At 37.7% G+C, this 20228-nt stretch overlaps 1 protein-coding gene across 2 annotated transcripts; it reads left to right on the top strand.

Annotated features, from left to right (window-relative positions):
- Nucleotides 1-1257: 1257 nt before the first annotated feature.
- On the top strand, nucleotides 1258-19862 carry LOC116182546 (probable E3 ubiquitin-protein ligase HERC1; the record flags this gene model as incomplete). 2 transcript variants are annotated; one of them, XM_031503077.1, is given in 10 exon segments in its annotated part: nucleotides 1258-1482; nucleotides 1537-1606; nucleotides 1658-1750; nucleotides 1796-3235; nucleotides 15478-18087; nucleotides 18140-18442; nucleotides 18489-18727; nucleotides 18775-19016; nucleotides 19066-19219; nucleotides 19552-19862. In XM_031503077.1, coding segments are annotated over 10 exon segments (5580 nt in total), but the record flags the coding sequence as incomplete, so codon positions are not given.
- Between the last annotated feature and the right edge of the window lie 366 nt (nucleotides 19863-20228).

The following is a 20228-nucleotide window of genomic DNA, read 5'->3' as shown; positions in this document are numbered from 1 at the left end:
CATTTATTAACCTACAAGATCATCAAGGATTTAAAGTGGGCCCAGTTGCGCGTTTGTCACCAAACAGTCTTAAAGCACATCTTAACATCTAACATGACGTGTCAAGACATTGAATCTGCCAGGATTTAAAATGTGACTGGTGTGATTTTGTTACCAAGTACAAATCAAGTTATAAAACACATTACTACTAATTCTATTCAACTTAATCACTGCATTGTTTTTATGTACATGAATTAGGTGTGTCTATTTCAACCGCTAAATTTACCAAAATCGCAAATTAAAAAACGTAAATAAAAATCAGCTGTCACTGTTCCATATTTGCGCTCCGAAGCTGCGCGAGTTGCAGCTTTAGACCATTGTATGTACTATATGGTCTAAGGTTGCAGCTTTTACATAGAATTACGACGAGCTGCGACTTCTGGTAAGTATACATTTTCTGGGCTTACGCGCCACACAATGTAAAACAGAAACAAAGAAGGAGTAAAGGAGCACGTTCCTTCTACACGCAAGAGCTCATTGCTATGACAATCCACACTACCGCAAAACTGGGTAGGTGAGAGTGGAACCAGATCTTTTGGTCCTACAATTATGATTGAACTTCACTGAGGTACTAAAATTTGTTTAATCATGAAATTGTATTCCGTTCTTTTCCGAGTGATCACTATATGTTTAAAGAAAAAGTTATAATGATCACAAAATTTTATTGTACATACTAAACATACGGAGTAAGACAAAAATCGTCATAATAACATTAACAGAAAACACCTTGTATTCATTATTGTGTCGTCGTGTTGACGTTACTTTGTTCTAAACACTGAGAATAATGATGGGCTACCCTGTATATGAGAAACATTTCAATCTTATTAAAGTAAATTGAGGGTGCGAATAAACACAGAGTTTATTTCATTTGAGTTTGTTTTTCTGTAGTGTTATTTCGTTTTAGAATTTTTGTAATTGCGTATTGTTTATTTAATTGTAAAATGTAAAATTGTGTGATAAAATGTAGAAACATCTGCTTTAAGTTTCTTGTAAGTTGAAGAGCTACAAAATGGCACCTTATTTTAGCACACCCCAAATAATACACTTAAAATGAGTAATAGATCCTTCTCACACACTGCCCGCCTGCAGTAAAGTTTAGGTATTGTTTCACAACATAAAAATCGTATATTTTGAAATAATACACAAACATGGAAGATTAAGCTTATAATTTTAGTCACTATTCCATAGTACGATTTTGATTATACTTTTGCTTTACAGAGTCAAGAAAATGCAGAACCGATTTCTTATTTTGGTCGCCAGGTCGTCTGTTCGGTCCGTAGACCATATTCGGATCTGCTAAGACATATAACGGATAGAATTGAGAGAGTAGAACGTGGTTTGGAAAGGCAGCATGTACGAGGTGAAGGGCATCCTCTTTTATCCCCATTTTCTTTTGAAGATCTCTCAATTGAAGAACCTAACACCGAACCCACAAGCGTTGAAGTAATTAAGTATAGTAATCGACTGCATAATTCAAATTTGTCTTTATCATTGTAGGACATGGCTCATAAAATTTGTAAACTTAGGCAGTGTAGACGTGAACAGACCACGCCCAGTAACGCGACAGGTATGTTAACAATTTATTCGTAATAATTATACTGACTTCTAGTGCACGTAGCGCATTGTCCTTTTTGCAAAGAAGGGAGAGAGAAAGAAGTGGTTAGAACGAGTTTACAACTTCAAGCTCCCGATATAATTTTTGCTCACGATGGTAAGAAATTGTACCAGCGGTATAAATAATAGTTTAAACTTTTAGATACAAGCGAAGTTGATTCGCAAACTATGCAATTCAGAGTTCCCGATTTTTCGTCGGTTGAAAATATAAAATCCTTTCTAGGATTACCCTTAGTATTACCCGGAAAAGATTATCTGAGCCCTGTTTCGTTTCTTGAAAATGATCCATTAGGCATGTCTGCTGTTTCTACAGTTGGCAACAAATGTTTTGTGAAATGCGATTATCAAATGCGCTATCTTGGGAGTCAAGCAATCTCATTGAAAACATCTCAAGATAGGGTTGAAGCTCTGAAGTATTTGACTACATCTGTGCATATTTTGCTTTCACGTTCGATAGTATTGAATATACTAACGCAGTTAGCAAAGACTTCGAATTTAACAGGTCTTGTTAAAAGTCTAGAGGCAATGGGTTTGACAGATATATGTAAAATTGTACGTTTGATGACGTTGGTTGCTATGAAGCGTGTGGAGATTCCAAATGGTGAGTGCGAGATGGAAATGAACAATTCCGCATCGTTACTGCTAAATGTTTCACGTTGGGGTTCTTCATCATCAGTTGCAAGTAGTTGGCTAACTAATTTAAGCGTAATAATAGCGGCACTCTCTCAAAATAGCCCTGATTCTTCCAAGTTAGTTGTGGATATGTGCACGAAAGATTTATTATTAATGGCTATGTGTCCTTCTATTGCAAGAAGTGGTTTTGAAGTAACGCAAGCATTGGTGGAGGTTTTAAGTGCACATGGTGGTTATTCTCTCACTGTGGTACAGAAAGACGATATTGACGTTTGTGGTCCACTAACTTTGGAAAATGCTTTGTCCGCCTTTCTACTATCATCAAAGACATTTGCGGAATATAGACAGTGGGCCGCTGAACAATTATTTAAATGCATCGCAACAAAAATTCAAATTTTATCGGTTAAAACCTACGAGCAGGTCGATCTTTCCGACATTACGTCCACAAATCCAGAAAAAAACGTAACATACTTAGAAGGCCACGAAAATAGAATTATTGCTTTGGCTTGGTGCAGCAGTAAACACTTACTTGCGTCGAGCGCGTTTGATGGTACGGTACGTCTTTGGAAATGCGCAAATTCAAGTACATATTTGGAAAGAACGCTGGTGTTTCACGAGTCATTGGATGCATATGGTGCAGAGTTGCAAGGAAAGTTAATAGGCCATATTAAGTGGTCACCTAAAGGCGATTATATTGCGGCCGCGATGGAAAACATTGTTAATATTTGGCCTGTAAATTCATTTCCCGAAGAAGAATATTGCGATGAGTGGTTCATCGAAAAACAATCCGAGTGTGTGACTTGCCTATCCTGGCCCACATGTAAAAAACAAGATTCGACAAACAGAAATTATTTGTTAGTGGGACATTTAGATGGCACTGTTTCTCTGATTTCCATATACAAAAATAACAAAGAAGTTGAAGTGTTAATAAACTGTTCTTTACATTGTGGTAAGTAATTTATACTCAACGATCTTGTTGAATTTCTTTCTTCTTGCTTTAACTTCTACTGTTGGCCTTCTAACTTAATTTAGAATATTCTCTCTGCATTAATCAGTATGGTTTGAAGGCTATTTCTCTACTCTCTGCTGTTCTATTGTCTACATGACGTTGGGAGATTCCTCTTGCTCTGAGCTAAGGTAGGTGCGCTACAAACGTGTGGTATAAGTAACATTTGGTTTGTTGCCTGTGCGACGAACTTCCCCCTTCGCTCGTGCACAACCGGTACCTTAAAAGATGAAAGCACAATATTATTTCAAGTTCCTTTAATGGATGACTAATTATATAATTGTACGATTCAATTCACAAAGTAAACGGTCGGTCGGTCTCTCGGGCGCCACCAAGACTTCACTCAGCACCCCCGAAGTCTTGGGAAAAGGGGCGGTGCGGTCTTCGCGGACGGGGTGGAAAGCCTCCGGGTATCCTCTAGTGGAGAACGGAATAACCAGGGATCGGTCAGGGTTCACCACAAAATGGCGGCGGTCACTTCCGGATTATCTAAAACAAAATATGGCCGACGGCCCTGACGGTAAATTTCCTAAAGGGAATAAAGCAATAAAGCACAAATCAATTAGCGGTGTCTAGGGGAACGAAAAGCGGAAAAACAAGGAGAACAGAATATACTTCCCCCCCTTTAATCAACGTAATTGAAAATTAAGCGCTTACCTTGGTTAAGTAACGGTGATATTAATTAAACGGTGGTAACACTATCGATAGAAAATACGGTAAGCTTAAGGCGGTAATGAAACTTAGCGGAACGGGGTAAAAGTTACGGTAGGTAAAAAAAAGTAAACTCAAAACGGAAAGGATAACGGATTGACTTACGGTCGCTCAAACGGTAAAAGGGTAAAGAAAAAGGGGTTCGGTGGATTCGGAATGATACGGTTTCGCAAATTAGAAAAATCAAAAGGCGTACTTACAACTCGAAAGTATGAAGCAGAAAGATCCCTCCCAAAATGAGCATTTTCCTTTTAAAGGAAACCAATTTTGGTGGAAGTGGAACAGGGAATTTCCAAAGCCGGGCGGTGCTCGTACCGAGAGCGGTAGAAAATAATTCGGTTTTTAATTAATTGCGGCTCCTGTGGTTATCTTAAAAATCTGGGACAACTTGCAAACAACTAGAAAAATTACAGCGCCTCTGTGGACACCTCTCTCGACGGTTTCTGACAAGGTTTACTACTGCCCATTAACATGGCATTAATTAACAGCGCTTACCTAATTAAGCGTAATCAAACCTAAGTACTCATCAATCCAATCTGCAACTAGCTCCCTTGGACTTTTTCTTCTCAAACGGCGCTATCGCTTTAACACTCTTATCGCAACATGCAGGCATACGGACGGGACTGCAAAACTTGTAAACAACTCGATTTGAACTCGTTCTATCCTTGATTTTACTTATTATGGAAATCTAAAACATCTTATAAATAATTAACGGCGCTGAAACCAAAGAATATTAATTGTCCCTCATCTTCGCCAGGACAACATCCTTCGGTGGTTACAAAAATATCGCGGTCTTTTTGCGTAACGAAGCCCTAACCAATCGTTACATACAGGGTGGTCTTTGTAAACGGCATACTAAATGGAGAAATTCCAGGTGCTTCGTTACACCTGGTATCTTTACATTATTATTATTAATTACCAACGTGTGTTAAAAACAAGCATGAAGTACAATTGACTGTTTTACCTCATGCTCAATAAACATTATTTTATTATTATAAAAACTGTAAAGATCGCATTGCGCACGAAGAATTGATACGTGACGCATACAACTGTTGATTACATACCCATCTTATCCCAGAGCAAGGTGACTCGCACTTCCTCTTAAGCATGGAATATATAAGTGTAAAAATCGTCAAATTTACTGTTAAATGGAGAACAAGTTCTTTACTGCAAAAGGGATAAATGAAGTTAATATTATAAAATGATTAATTAATGAGAAAACGATAACACAGAAAATATATTTGACATGTTCAAGCTCCCACACTTCACTGTCACTCGCGCCGTCACTCAGCAATTCCTTCAATAAGTGAATTTATTTGGTTTTGTGGTCTGGCGTCTTTACAACAGTGTTACTGCTATTTGAATTTCAACTCCAGTACCATTCATTTAATAGCTAGTGGGTTGCATCGTTGTATGTCATCCCTTTTCATTTCAGCGCTAGTAGAAACCACTCCAGTTTGTGCGGTAATGTAATATTTAGTGACTTAATTCTTAATTAGACTGGGAGGCAGCGTACATAGTAACTAAACCATAAGCGACAAAATATTCGACAATACAGGCTGAAAGTACGTTGAACACTAGTAATAAAATCACTCGTCTGCCAGTCGTAAGTGGCAGCATTAACATGGGGCGGCGCTGAATAAGTGACTTCTTTAGGTGATCAACAAAATTACCAAACTATAAGGGCCACGGAAAAGATTTTTATCAAGAAAACACATTTTTTCTATGGTTTTAAAATATGCTATGGCAGACGACTTCAAGTGAAGCGTTGAAGGCGCTAGACGCCCTTCAATGTAGGGAAAAACACCCCTGAACTAAACCATGAGGACCGTATAAAAATTATACATAAAAATTTCCTCTTTTTGTCACTGCTTTAAAATATATCCTGGCAGACGATATTAAGTGTAGCTTTAATAGTGGCAGACGTCTTAGAAGTTAAAAAATTTAGGTATAGTAAATCCCAGCGAGAGCGAACGTGTGAGAGATCAGCGCGCGAGGGCATAACGAACAGAGATAGCGATAGATTTACGCACCGTTCCGAGTTGGCAAACGAATTAAATTATGGAAAATAATACATTGTTTATTTCGCGATAAGATTGTCGGTATTTCTTGAATTCTTTTCACAAGAAAACCTGAAGAGAAAAGAAGATAGACCTTCAGTTCATTCTTAACTATCCTCTGACTCCAGTGCCGTTGTCTCAATGCAACATTGATGGATCGATGATTAAAATCGACAAGTTTGTTTTGCTTAAACTTTTTCGGAAGTATGATTCTCCTAGTCCATCGCCAGTTGTAGATGTTGTTTTAATCGATGGGTTATTTTTTCTGTATCTCTTAAAAGACCCCTGGTAAAACTTTGAGCGATTTTCTGAACACATCCTCGGCAAGATTTGTGCTGTGTCAGCGAGAGAAGTTCATCTGATTTTTGACAGAAAGTTACCCCTTCCATGAAGGACGCAAAACATGATCGTCAGTCAGAAGCATCCTGCAAATTACATAAAAGCACTTCGCAATGATAGTTTCAAAGCCTCTCTTATAGATTACTTATACCAATCATGGGCAAAAAAGACCTATTGTGCTTTACTTGGAAGGAAAGTTGTGTTTCCCACATATGAAGATAAGTGCTATAAATTTGTGACAAGGGAAGATGATGTGGTAAAAACTGAATTGTTCTGCAGTCACTAAGAGGCAGATTCTCGAATAATTTACCATCTTGGTAAACTACCAACAAGTAGAGAAGTCATTATTAGCGCTTCCGATATGGATATTGCTCATATTGCTTTAGGAAATGTAAGTAAAATTGAGGCTACCATCAAGGTATATGTAGATGGAGGTTTTCCAATAACACACAGAAATTCATAAATATTGGGGAGAGTTTCGTGAATTTGGTTGTTGATGTGTGTAACGCGCAGAGTAACGCGTTACTGGGTTCCCACGTATTTACTGGGTGTATGACTTGTGTATGGTCCTCATGGTTTAGTTCATCGCAATTTGGGCGAATGCCACCGCAAAATGTCTGACCTTCTACAATCTGTCTGATTGAAGTGGGTGGAACTATGTGAATGAGAAGTTTAGAATCAAATGGTTGATGTAAGATGTCTGCCACTATTAAAGTTACACTTAATATCGTTTGCCAGGATATATTTAAAGTAGTGACAAAAAGAGGAATTTTTTTATGTATCATTTTTATACGGTCCTCATGGTTTAGTTCAGGGGTTTTTCCCTACATCGAAGGGCGTCTAGCGCCACCAACGCTGCACTTGAAATAGTCTGCCATAGCATATTTGAAGAGTATGAAAAAAATGTGATTTCTTGATACAAATCTTTTCCGTGACCCTTATAATTTAGTAATTTAGTTGATCACCTAGAGAAGTCACTTATTCAGCGCCGCCTCAAGTTAATGCTGCCACTTACGACTGGCAGACCAGTGATTTTATTACTAGTTTTCAACGTACTTTCAGCTTGTATTGTCAATATTTGGTCGCTTATGGTTTAGTTACTATGTACTCATGCGTGGCTCACCATTGGAATCTCTATAAGAGTGAGAGATACAGTGCAGATTATCTGGGGGCAAAGTTTCCCCTTTTTGTAACTAAAAAAACGCATTTGAAATTTTTGACAAACAACTAATATATAACCAAAAAACTAGAATGTCAAATGTTATTTTCAATTTCTCTAGCTTAAACGGTTGAAAATGGACGGTTCCCGTTAGTACCTTGTATGGGCACTTTTTTCAGAGAGTTTGAAGCTGTTATCAGAATTTCCATAACACGCTAGATGTAGAAGCTACAGGCTACTACTTTCTTATTTCTTATGGACGCCATTCGGCCATTTTAGATTTTTAGAGAATGAGATGGAAGACAGAAAAAGAAATTCATTTGAGTGCATCGTGACCAGGTCAATTATTTTGCAACCCTAGTCCCCATTCCCAAAGTCTGTGAACAGTGCAATTACACAACAAATAATAGGTCATATAATATAACTACGTAATTCGTTGACACATCCCACTTTGAATAACTTCAACTGCTACCAATGTAATTACAGTACAATTAATAGCTTAAAGCGTTACCAATTAACACAACCTTTTCAAAAATTGATTTGTAATCGGTAATCAGTTTAATTATACGCTAGTCACGACAATCATAATAATGCCAAAAATAGTAAGTAAAGCACGACACATGAAAAAATACCCATTGCTTATTTTGTGATCAGTGTAATTACCTATGGTACAAATTGCTTTAGATTGTCTACGGAAGTTTGGGTGCTCGTGACCCAGTCTAGGTACAGAAACTGTTTCTTGAAACCCTCGCTCTCCAGGTATCATGGCGAATGGGCGTGCAACTATTCCCATCGCTGTCCCCTTGGACAATAAATTCGTTTCCCCTTGGCTTGCCTCCATTTGGGATGTCTCGTTTGCACAAGCGCCGAGTTTTGAAAATTCTCATGGGTGCTCACTTTCAGTTTCGAGGCCATTAAAGAGGGGGCTTAGGAGGAAAGTCGAGTATCCTCCCCCTTCCCTCGGTTTACGAGGGGTCAAAAGGTCCTCTTTCGATGTTTAAATTTTGAAACTCTTTAAACGCAGTTTTTAGCTGAAGAATGAGAAAAAAATAAATGATTAATGAATAAGCATAAAACAAATGCGACGGTAAACAACTGTTTTAAGATTTATTAGCAAAAAATAAGAGTAGAAGAGTACCTACAAATAAAATAAAGAAGAGTGCAGTACAAGTACAACTACATTCCACAATACTACAAATAAGTACCTATCGATTAAAAATAATAAATTTACTTCTCATGTACCTAAGTAAAATGTATTCCGACGGACAGATGCTCGCTTGATAAAAGTATCCGCCACAAAGCTAAGATCTAATAGATTCCCAAGCTTTCTATAAACATGCATGATTGCGTTGTCATTCAATTTAACTTGAGTCATACTGTTGCGTAAATAGGTTTTCAACCTCCGCAGTCTGGAAAAAGATCGTTCCGCCGTACATGTTGAAACAGGAATTGTCAGGGTTATTTTAATAAGTTTGACTACTTCTGGGATCAGCTCTCGAATATTTTCGTTGGCCTTTATGTACTCCACTAAATCACCGAAATGTTTAGGTGAAACACTCTTTGACTTCAGAATATCTAAGAGCATATCTCTGTGCAAAATCAGACGGTTGCTATCAAAGTCATCTTTGTAAAATGTGGTCACATAGTCTTGGTCTTCATCTTCCTTATTTTTTCTAAGAAGGAAACTTTCAACGTGCTTTAAATGAGAAGTACTCGCTTGTGTAAATCTATCATCGATGGAGTTTATCACTGTGTCTACCACTTGATAGTAAATTTGTCTGTAATAGTCTTTCGGACTTAAAAATCTAGTGGGCTGTGCGCCACTATCATACCTTTTTGGCACTTGCCTCATTCTTGGCTGTTCTGGTTCACCAGCTTGATATTTTTCGGCCATTCCTAAACTAGAATTCCAGACCTCATCAAAATGCTCATCAGTTCGATAGGATTGTATTAATTCTTTAGTATTATCTACATTATTCATAGCCATTTGTAGATGCAATGAAGAACTCTGCAGTGCAGCGTTCAACATTTCTACAGGATCAAGAATTTTTATTAAAAAACACGACATAAAAATGAATTCAAAAGACTGCAAATGCTTCAAGAAGCCATTCACTTTTGCTCCAACATCAGATCTGTCGGTACCTTCAATTTCAGTCAAAAACAATACAAGTTCTTCGTAGTTTTGTATAATCGTTTTCAAAGAACTTATTCGGCAGCACCATCTGGTTGGACAAAAAGGGCGAAGCCGATGAGTTTGAGTTACATTGTCCAAGGTATCATCATCTGACATTTGTAGGGATTCAAACATGGCCTGTCTTTTTGGAGATGCACACACAAATGTTATCAGATCCTTAGCAGTTGCGAGATAGTCTCTCACAGTTGACTGTACTTTCATTGCCTCTTGAACAACGAGATTCAACGAATGGGCTAAGCAATGAACTTGAATAACTCGTGGTTCGATTTCTCGAATTTTTGCCTGCAAACCCGATAAAGCACCGGTCATATTCGCCGCTCCGTCAGTCGCAATGCCTCTACAAAACTTAATATCAATATCAAAACGAGTGAGAACATCACGCAAAATATTTTTCAAAGTTTCAGCAGTGGTGGATTCAGTCTTATAAAAACCAAAGAAGACTTCGTTGATCTCAAAATCGTCATCTACAAATCGGAAACAAATAGACACCTGTTCATGATTGGTCACATCAGCAGTTTCATCAATTAAGACAGAAAAATATGGAGCGTCTCTATCTTTCACGAGTTTCACTAAGTGTTTTAACACCTCATGAGCCATAATTGAACCTAATTCATTGGTAACATCATGAGAAAGCCACTTGTATTTAGAACGCTGAAGCCAAGATGCCAAATCTGTATTATCCTCGGCAACCAAAGCCAATAATGCACGATAGTTGGAATTTTCATCGACATGGCCACGAATTGCTAATCCCTGAACCATTAGATAACGCAACGAAGAAATCATTCTGAGAAGAGCTGCTCTAGCGGATTTCATTTCATTTATCTTGCCCTTAGATATCAATGCATGTACATTGACTCCATCATCGATTGCTTTTTTTCGGGTGCAGCAAAAACGATGAACTTCCGATTTTTCGTGAGCTGCAAATCGCTCTAAAGCCTTGTTCCAAGAGGAAAAGCCAGTTTGTGTGTAAGCCTTAATTGTTTCCTCATCTCGAGAAGATTTTTTTGGCATGGGGGCACCCGATGACAAACCTTCCTGACACACTGAGCAAAACACCTTGTCATTACTCTTGTCGTAAATAATCCAACCGTATTTTTCTTTCCACTGTTCTTGATAAGAACGCCCCCTTTTTCCACTTTCTGCTGTATTCTGTTTCTGAACACTAATGTCATTAGCAGTAGCATCGTCACAATTGCCCAAGGCTGAGGCATCTTTCACCGCGCTACATGTTGACGTAGAACTCGTGGGAGAACTATCAATTATTTTCGATGCTGCTGCACGGCCTGCACGGATCACAAATTTGTCCATTTTGTCGCGATAAATATGTGGTCCGTTGTGAGAGAAAAAGAATAGTGCCGCCAGGCGCCAGTCCTATCAATCAAAGCACGAAACAACCAATCACACAGTCATTTTGTCACTAGGAAAAAAATATATTTGGCTCCAAATCTTCACAGTTCACTTCACGAATTGCACGAATAAACTAACGCCTGCGTCGTCCTGCGAGTCCTGCGACCTGCGCCCGGCAATATCCCCCCCTACCTGTTGCGCAGCGCAGATCATGCACCTGAAACACTCCGTGTCGAAAAATTATTCGGTTAAACGGAGAAAAAGCACTGCATCCTGGCTCATGGGTGCTCCGCACCCATGCGAAAATTCTCGCGGGTGCTTCAGCCCCGGAGCACCCACGGAGTCGGCGCCCCTGCTCGTTTGGACTCACCGGAGATGCCGTTAACAGGGTGTGTGGATGTCTGTGACCGAGGTCATTTATAAAGAAATACAACCTTCAATGCACGCTTGATTCGGAAAATTGTTTTGTGTTAAAACTTAACTAGACCCACGACATTAAACAGAGAAAACAAAATTTTGATGACATTAATTAACCAAATAGGCACCTGAATCCATTCCAAATGTCTTACATACAATGACCTGAATGCCATTGTTTACACAACAGAGTTTATTACGACTGTTATGTAACGGAGCCTGACATTCACGCCAAGGGCTCACAGTACGAAGAGTACATATAATATACCAGTTTTGTTAATGGTTAAGAGCTCAGTCACCTGCATTAGGACATGACCTGTCTCACCATGACAGCAATATAGGGGTATATTCAGGGTTTATTTTCATGGTTTGAGTTCAGGCTAGGATATGACCTGTCTCATTGAATTAAATATACAATGATATTTATTCAGAAGTAGACATAGGGACTTATGTATATTGTTTTTCCCTATCTCTACTTTCAAAACATAATTTTATACATCCAAAAAAACAAGTAAACATCTCACTGTCATATTGATTAGTTTGAATATTGTTGCTTTGACTTAACAGAAAATAAATCTCTTACGCTCCTTCAGGGGCGGTTACTACTAAAGTGCTCTCATGCTCGCGCGCCACCTGAATAATATAGGAAATATATTCCTGCAAATTACAATGAGTTAACTTCAGCGTACTAATACTAATAAATTAAAGATAATAATTCACAGATATTTTTTTCCATTATATTGCGTTATAGCGCATAGCAAGCAAATCGCACTTAAAATATGCATCAGGTATAGCGCAATGTACTCTAGCAGTGGGAGCTGGGAGCACGGGATTCTAATTACAAACTCTGGCGCATTCAGGCTAGCTGTCAAATGCATTTTTAAGCAGGCGACGCGACGGTGCGCACGTTCGTAATTATAAATTGTTCATTTCTGATTATTAACGCTATAATTCGAACGTAAGTGTAACTGTGAACTTTTAAAATGAATTCGGTACAATTTATTTTAAAAACCCCCTTTTTTACTTTACCATTGGAGCAAAAATGGAAATTAAACATCTTGGAAGACCTACCTCAGATATTACTATAAAAGTCGCCGTAAAAAGTAAAAAATAGTTATTTGTTTCATTAGTACAAAAAATGTCAGTTTTCGGGACGAGGAAGATAGTTGCTGGACGACGCGTTAGCGGAGTCCAGCAACCTTCCGAGTCCCGAAAACGCATTTTTTGTACGAATAAAACATAAAATTTTTTCTCCAACCCCCTTTACTTCAAATTATATTCGAATTTAGATTCAGTCACAGTTTCACTACTATAGTATAAGAACTTCTGCTTTCTTGTCACGTGTCATGCCACTCTAGTTTTTAGGTTAACTTATAACCTATTCGTTCTTACTTCTCACCTCTCGCGACTTTGTAGGGAGCAAATCTTAAGGTAGCATGTTCTGCCGTTTCTATAATTTCTGGCAGAGTGCAATCCATGTCGCTATCAGTTTCAGTCATTTTATTGTATACACAATTAATATTGTTATATTTTGTATTGAAATAAAAAACTTACCATTCAGTTTTTTAATTAAAATTAATTGCAATTAACTTTTTCAAATTTTGAATTCAAAATGACAGATAATAGTGCAATGGGTCTGAAGTAGATGGCGTACGCGCGACGGCGGGTTGTATACGTATTAAAATTACGTTCACGGGATATGTAAATTATGTTACACATGGTTTAAATAAAAATAGCGAGCGTAAATCATTTTCAATACATGTACATACGTATAGGTAACATCATTATTTGCATTGAATATGCAAAAATATTTGATTTGTATGTATAGAAATATCTTACAACCTGCAATGTAAAACGATGTCAATGTGACATATCTCCGTGATTGTAATTTTTTAATTGGCCAACTTTCAAGGTCAATTTCTTTTTGGTACTAGGACCAAAAGTATCCACTTTTTGTACAGTTGCCATGGTGAAAGCGATTAATCCGCAAAACGTCAATTTTAGGTACCGAACACTGTCACAAAATAGCGTCTTATTCAGGTGGTTGGAGAAAAAACAATTTGTGCGTACTTTTAACAAAGAATTGTACAAAAAACATATCTGGTTATGCGGATGTGATACTGTAAATGCTGCGTTTTGTTTTCCGTGTTTGTTATATAAATGTTAATTGTTTTATTAATAAAAGGTTTAAACAAAAATTCAATACCTAAAATCTAGAGCACTACCTATTTTTTCAGCAAACACCGTCACTGCGCTCCTGCAGGTGTTACCGGCGACATTTAAGCATTCCGTATATGTATTTCGCACCTAGGGTGATGCAATTGGTCAATTTCAAATCTGCAATCAGCATCAAGAGTGCGAGACTCAGTCACGGAATGCTCAGGAATATGATGTTTTGATTTTCTCAAATCGTCAATTATATGAGTAAAAATATCGCTTCATAGGAAGCCTAAATACAAAAAAAAATTCATACGTACAAAGAAACCTTATTTGATAATTATTATATATTTCTTTGTTTATACACATTTAGTTACCTCACACCTCAGTAATCAAAATAATAATAAGTATGTAAGTTTAGTATTGTGTGCCATGTTTCGCACTCTTGACGCTGATTGGCCGCCGACTTTAAATTGACCAATCGCATCACCCTAGGTGTGAAATACTTATACGGAATGCTTAAATGCTTACCGGCACTATACCAATTGACAATATCAACTTTTTCTTTTTCAAATTAATTAATGTGACAGCAAGATCTGTATTTGTTTTAAGAAGTTATTATGGTTGCATAAAATTAGGCGCCCTTTAGAAGAAATTTTTTCATTTGAAAGTAGACATAGGAAAATAATACACATAAATCCTTATGTTTACTTCTTAATAAATAGCACTGTAGTAACGGGTTTTGAGACCCATTCCATAATAGTTTTCATATAACAAAATTCAAATATTCAGGAGTCATGAAAAGAATCACATTTGGCATTTATGCAAAATAAAATAGCAGCAAAATACCACTGCAAACAAATCCAACAAATATATTTTGCCCCCACATAAAGCAAACAAAACCCCCTGACGCGTCTTACAAGTCGATCACATAATTGAATTTTGAAATCACTTTCCTGCGAATTGTTAAAATATAAAACCCCTGTGGGAAGTTCTAACCCCATACACGGAATCTAAAGTTTAACCTAAATTTTCTAAACACCCTGTATATTAATCTCAAATGAAAGCCATCCATACCTGTTCAGTTTAACTACTTGCATATCAACTATAATATGTCCTAAATTTAATTAAACCCTTATTAATCTTCAACCATCCCCTAACAAATGAAAAAGCAAACCCTGATGCCAACAGGATAAAAATTAATTAAGCTAAAAGATTTTTCCTAACTCACAATATTACTATAAACGTAATTGAATGATGAATTTTTTGTTGCCAACCAATCTGTTATTAGCTATTAATGTAACAAATCCAAACTTCAAATGTTTGATTTATTTTTGTGCGCAGTGCTGGATATTTCTATTTTACAATAATTTGGTGCCCTTATTATATTTTTCCTGAATCCTGTGTGTGCTTATTTTCAAGCACAGCGCCATGTACTATATACCTTCTTATAATGAATGCAGTACAGATTCGTGAATCAAACACATACCACCGAAAACTAATTATGTCCTGCAGTCACAGAATTGCTCAAATTTACGGCGAAACATTTCCAGTGGTGTAGCTTACATTTTTCTCCTTAAATGAAATGCATAAAAGCGGAATGATTCCAATTTAAAATTGCCAGATACTGTAACATCTCTCGCTTGTAAATGTGATTATATTTCGAATGGGTGGGTTTATTATTGGACCAAATCTGCATGCACATATTAGGGTTTTAATGTGCATGCGACTTTGATGTAATAAAAAAGCTCGTTCATGTCTTTACAATTCAAAATTATACCAACAAACCTTTTGTTTATTTCAGCTGTTGCCCAGATTGATTGGTACAGTGAAGACCAAGCTTTCGCCGTCGCCTTCATAGATGGTACTATCAAGTTGGGTCGTTTAAGTGAAAATAGTGACATAATAACAACTAATGCGCATGCTGAATCAATAACTGCGCTTAAGTGGAATTCGAATGGATCTCTACTTGCTAGCAGTTCATTTGACATGACTTGCAAAATCTGGAAAGAGCAACAGGGGAAATTAGTAACCTTGCACACTTTAGTACAAGTACACGAACCTGTTTCTTTGGCGTGGTCTCCGTTAATAGGAAAAGGGAGAATGCCTTTCCTACTGATTGTCGGTACATCTTACGGAACAGTATGTGGTTGGAGCTTACCTGATGTTGAAAATGTACAGCAAAATTTGCCACAATTGGTTATGAATTCTCAAGGTCATTCCTTTAATCCCATTACAACTTTGTTAGTTCATCCAACTGGATTGTTTGTTGCAAGTGGCTCACTTAAAGGTCACAATGGTGTTATAAATATATGGTCATTGCATGATGGCAGCTTAGTTCTTACAAATTCAGGTAGCGGAGGTATTGATAAGAATGCTTTAGTTTGGCTGAACAATGATATCCTTGCCGTTACATATTCACGCTCCAAATCCATCAGTTTGATTAATTACAGCTTCGACGAACTTATGAAAAGTCATGCACTTGCAACGGCAAGAACAACTTTATTAAAAAAAGGAATCAACGGATTAGAAACGGCACCTTGTTTCAAAATGTTAATATCATATTTGCCTGATATGTTGCATGAACAGTACAATTATGAAAAACTATCTGTCCAAACTGGAACTAATTTAATGAATAGTGTTTATTTAAAAAGTCTGGCATCGCTCTCGCTTCTACTCCAATTGGATATGGTTTTATGTTGCAATTTAAAACCTTTTAATTCTAAATCGAAATTAGATATAGTCCCGAAATACCAATGGTTACACACATTTAGCTTGACTACACAAATGGCAGATTCCTTGATAAAACGTTCTGCATTTGGTACTCGTCAAGATCAAAGCTACAATGACGATCAAGATCCCAAAGAAGAACTCGCCCAAAATACTCTTTGGAATTTTAAACAGGATGAACAAATTATTCAGTGGATTACGCAAAACCCGAGTGATTGGCAAATTGGCGGTAAATGTACAGCGTACGTCTGGGGTTCGGATAGACATGGACAGCTAGCCGAAATAGGCTGTAGTATTACCACTCCCACAGTAGTTGAGTCATTTTCAATGGCCAGAAAAATTGTATGTGGCCAAAACTGCACATTTGTCATACAATCTAGTGGTATTGTGTTGGCATGTGGTGAAGGAAGTTACGGTCGCTTAGGTCAGGGCAATTCGGACGATTTACACTCTCTAAGCATTATATCCAGTTTACAAGGTTTTGTTATAACCGATTTGGATACGTCTGTCGGATCAGACGGGCACAGTTTGGCGTTGGCGGAAAGTGGGGAGGTGTTTTCTTGGGGTGACGGAGATTTTGGTAAACTAGGGCATGGTAACAGTGATAGACAGAGGCGGCCTAGACAGATAGATGCGTTGCAAAATGAAGAAGTAGTGCAAGTGTCGTGCGGATTTAAACACAGTGCAGTTGTTACAAGTGACGGAAAACTGTTTACTTTTGGAAATGGTGATTATGGAAGACTGGGTTTGGGTTCAACGTCCAATAAGCGATTACCTGAACGTGTTGTTGCTTTAGAGGGATGCAAGGTGGGTCAAGTGTCTTGTGGATTAAATCATACAGCTTGCGTGTCCGTTTGTGGTCGTATGGTATGGACGTTTGGCGAAGGCGACTATGGAAAGTTGGGCTTAGGGCATACAATGACAAAGTCCATCCCACAACGTGTAGAAGCGCTGGCGGATATTATAATTAAAAAAGTGGGGTGTGGTGCTAACTTAACTATATTCTTAACACAAGATGGCCGTGTGTTCGTATCGGGAATTGATCGTGTTCCATGGCAGATCAATACAAACGAAAGATCTGATTATATACCTCAACCATTAGTAGGACTGTTCGATTATTTAATTGAAGACTTTGCAATTGGGACGGATCATGCCTTGTTTCTTTCTAAGTGCGGAAAAGTGTTTGGGTGGGGTTTAAATTCTGAAGGACAATTAGGACTAACTCATTCATCATTGATTAGGGAACCCGAAATAATAACTGAGCTGTCAAATAAGGGAATTAATCAAATATCTACTGGTAGAACTCATAGTGCAGCTTGGACTGCTTTGCCACTACCTCAACGAGTGCCGGGTGTTACAAGGTCTTTATCTTTTGGGTTACCTACAGAAATTCCATCCCAGTATACGCACTTACAAGGAGTTTCTATAAAAGCAATTCAAGCCAGACTAAAATTCCTTCACAGTTTTTCGGATAAATTGTACTCATGTTGGACTTTAATTCCGCTTGGTGCCCAACAGCACAATCTTAATGTTCCTCCATTAGAAAGTCTCACGTCTCCTAAATTAAGACCGTTGCTTGCTTTACGAGTGTACACTTTACCTTTGGTGAGATGTATAGGTAAAACTATGGTTCAAGGAAGAAATTATGGGCCACAAGTGACTGTGAAAAGAATCGCTAATAAAGGTTTGTGTTTAGCATAATATTGTAGCTGTTTATAATTTCGTTTTCTCATAAGGGCGAAAGTGTAAACCCATTTTTGTACAAATTGCAAAACAGGTGGTGGAAACGATGCGGCCACACGAACTTCGTTTACCATCAAGGGCGTGGAAGGTTAAATTGATTGGCGAAGGTGCTGATGATGCCGGTGGTGTTTTTGATGACACAATAACAGAAATGTGCCAAGAAATAATAGCTTCCACAGTGCCTCTTTTAGTTCCCACACCAAATGCTTTGAACGATGAAGGATTTAATAAAGATAAATATTTATTTAACCCGCAAATGAATTCACCTCAGCATATAATGTGGTTCAAATTTCTAGGTTAGTGGTGTGATATTTTTGTTTTTTATTGTAATCGGTCTTGTAGGTATTCTGTTTGGTGTAGCCATACGCACCAAAAAACCACTTTCGTTGTCACTAGCACCAATCATTTGGAAGCTGTTGGTGGGTGAACCAGTGGGCACATCAGATTTGGAAGATGTTGATAGTATGTATATGCAAACTTTAAGAAGCATTCGTGATATACATCTCTCTGGAGTAACCGAGAGTAACTTCCATGATATCATTCCTCTTGAGCGATTTGTTGGGAACAGTTGCAGTGGAAAGGTAAGATTGTTAATTTTGTACATATACACACATTAATTTGTGAACAGGTTGTTCCCATTGTGGCGGGAGGGCGGAGTATACCCTTGACGTTTGATAATAGGACACAGTACTATGAGCAGGCAGTTAAATTCAGGTTACAAGAGTTTGATGCGCAAATTGCTGCTGTACGAGAAGGAATGTCCGGTATTATTCCTGTACCGCTATTGTCTTTAGTGACTGCAGAGTATCTAGAACAGTTAGTGTGTGGTATACCTTACATTTCAGTACCACTACTCAAAACAGTTGTTAGGTTAGTCATTTACACATTGAATTGCATCTTGCAATGTAGTGTATTGTAGATATCGTGAATTGGATGAAAACCATCAATTGGTGCAATGGTTGTGGAATATCTTGGAAAGTTTTACTAATGCAGAACGCGTTCTATTTATGCGATTTGTTTCTGGTCGATCGCGTCTCCCTGCAAATTTGGCTGATCTTTCTCAACGTTTTCAGGTAGGTAATGACATTTCATGATTTTATTTGCGTGCATGTATTGGGCCAAAGCAACAGGATAAAAATCTAGCCAGCCGGCTTACACACGGCTACAGGCCGCGCTATAGCATGGCAAGAGCTTTACAACCCTGATGTACGACATTGCCCGGTTTACTTGAATGTTTCCAGAATTTCCAAATTTTAGCAGCGCCATGGATCGATCTGAACCTTACTGTGTTGATATCAAACACGCAAATGCCTGCGCCTTTATTCGCCATGCTATAGCGTGCGGCCTGTACTATATGTTTAAAAAACAGTTTCATCTCGCTTGCATAATAAAAATCATATTTCAGGTTATGAGGGTTGATAGAGCTGTTAATGGATTACCTACTGCACAAACTTGTTTCTTCCAACTCCGCTTGCCGCCGTACACTACTCAAGATATAATGGCCGATAAACTAAGATATTCAATTAATAACTGCCGTTCTATCGATATGGATAACTACATGCTTGCAAGAAATACAGAACAGGGACCAGGTTCTGATGATGATTACTAAGTTACCTACCTAACGACATTATTTATTTTTAAAAATTTTGCATTATTTGGTGACAAATAATTATTTGGTTCATTTTGGAACAAGAAATACAAATTATTGTTGTGTTCTTTCATTTTATTAATACTTTCCACAATATATTTTTGAATTACCGACTGAATGAGGACATCATTGAATATCAATATTACTTAAAAAAATATGGACAATTGAGAAAAACTTATTGTGGCTGATTTTAACGTGAAGTTCTGAGTATGGAGGTATTCAGTACTATGAAGCATTTTGCACAAAATTTCATGGTTCATTCGGATGTCAAACTGATTAATCATCAATCTTGTTATAACCAATTCCTTAAATATACCAATGTGCTATGGTATGCGGTCAATTACACCATCCACAAAAGAGTGGTCCAGCTAGCTCAAACAAATCAAAATTGAAACATGAAATTTTTACCATTTTTTCTCGATACACTTCCAGCA

The sequence above is a fragment of the Photinus pyralis genome, unplaced genomic scaffold (genome assembly GCF_008802855.1).
Source record: "Photinus pyralis isolate 1611_PpyrPB1 unplaced genomic scaffold, Ppyr1.3 Ppyr1.4_unclustered_Scaffold5843, whole genome shotgun sequence".
Classification (NCBI taxonomy): Eukaryota; Metazoa; Arthropoda; class Insecta; order Coleoptera; family Lampyridae; genus Photinus; species Photinus pyralis.
This window is presented reverse-complemented; position numbering and strand designations above follow the sequence as displayed.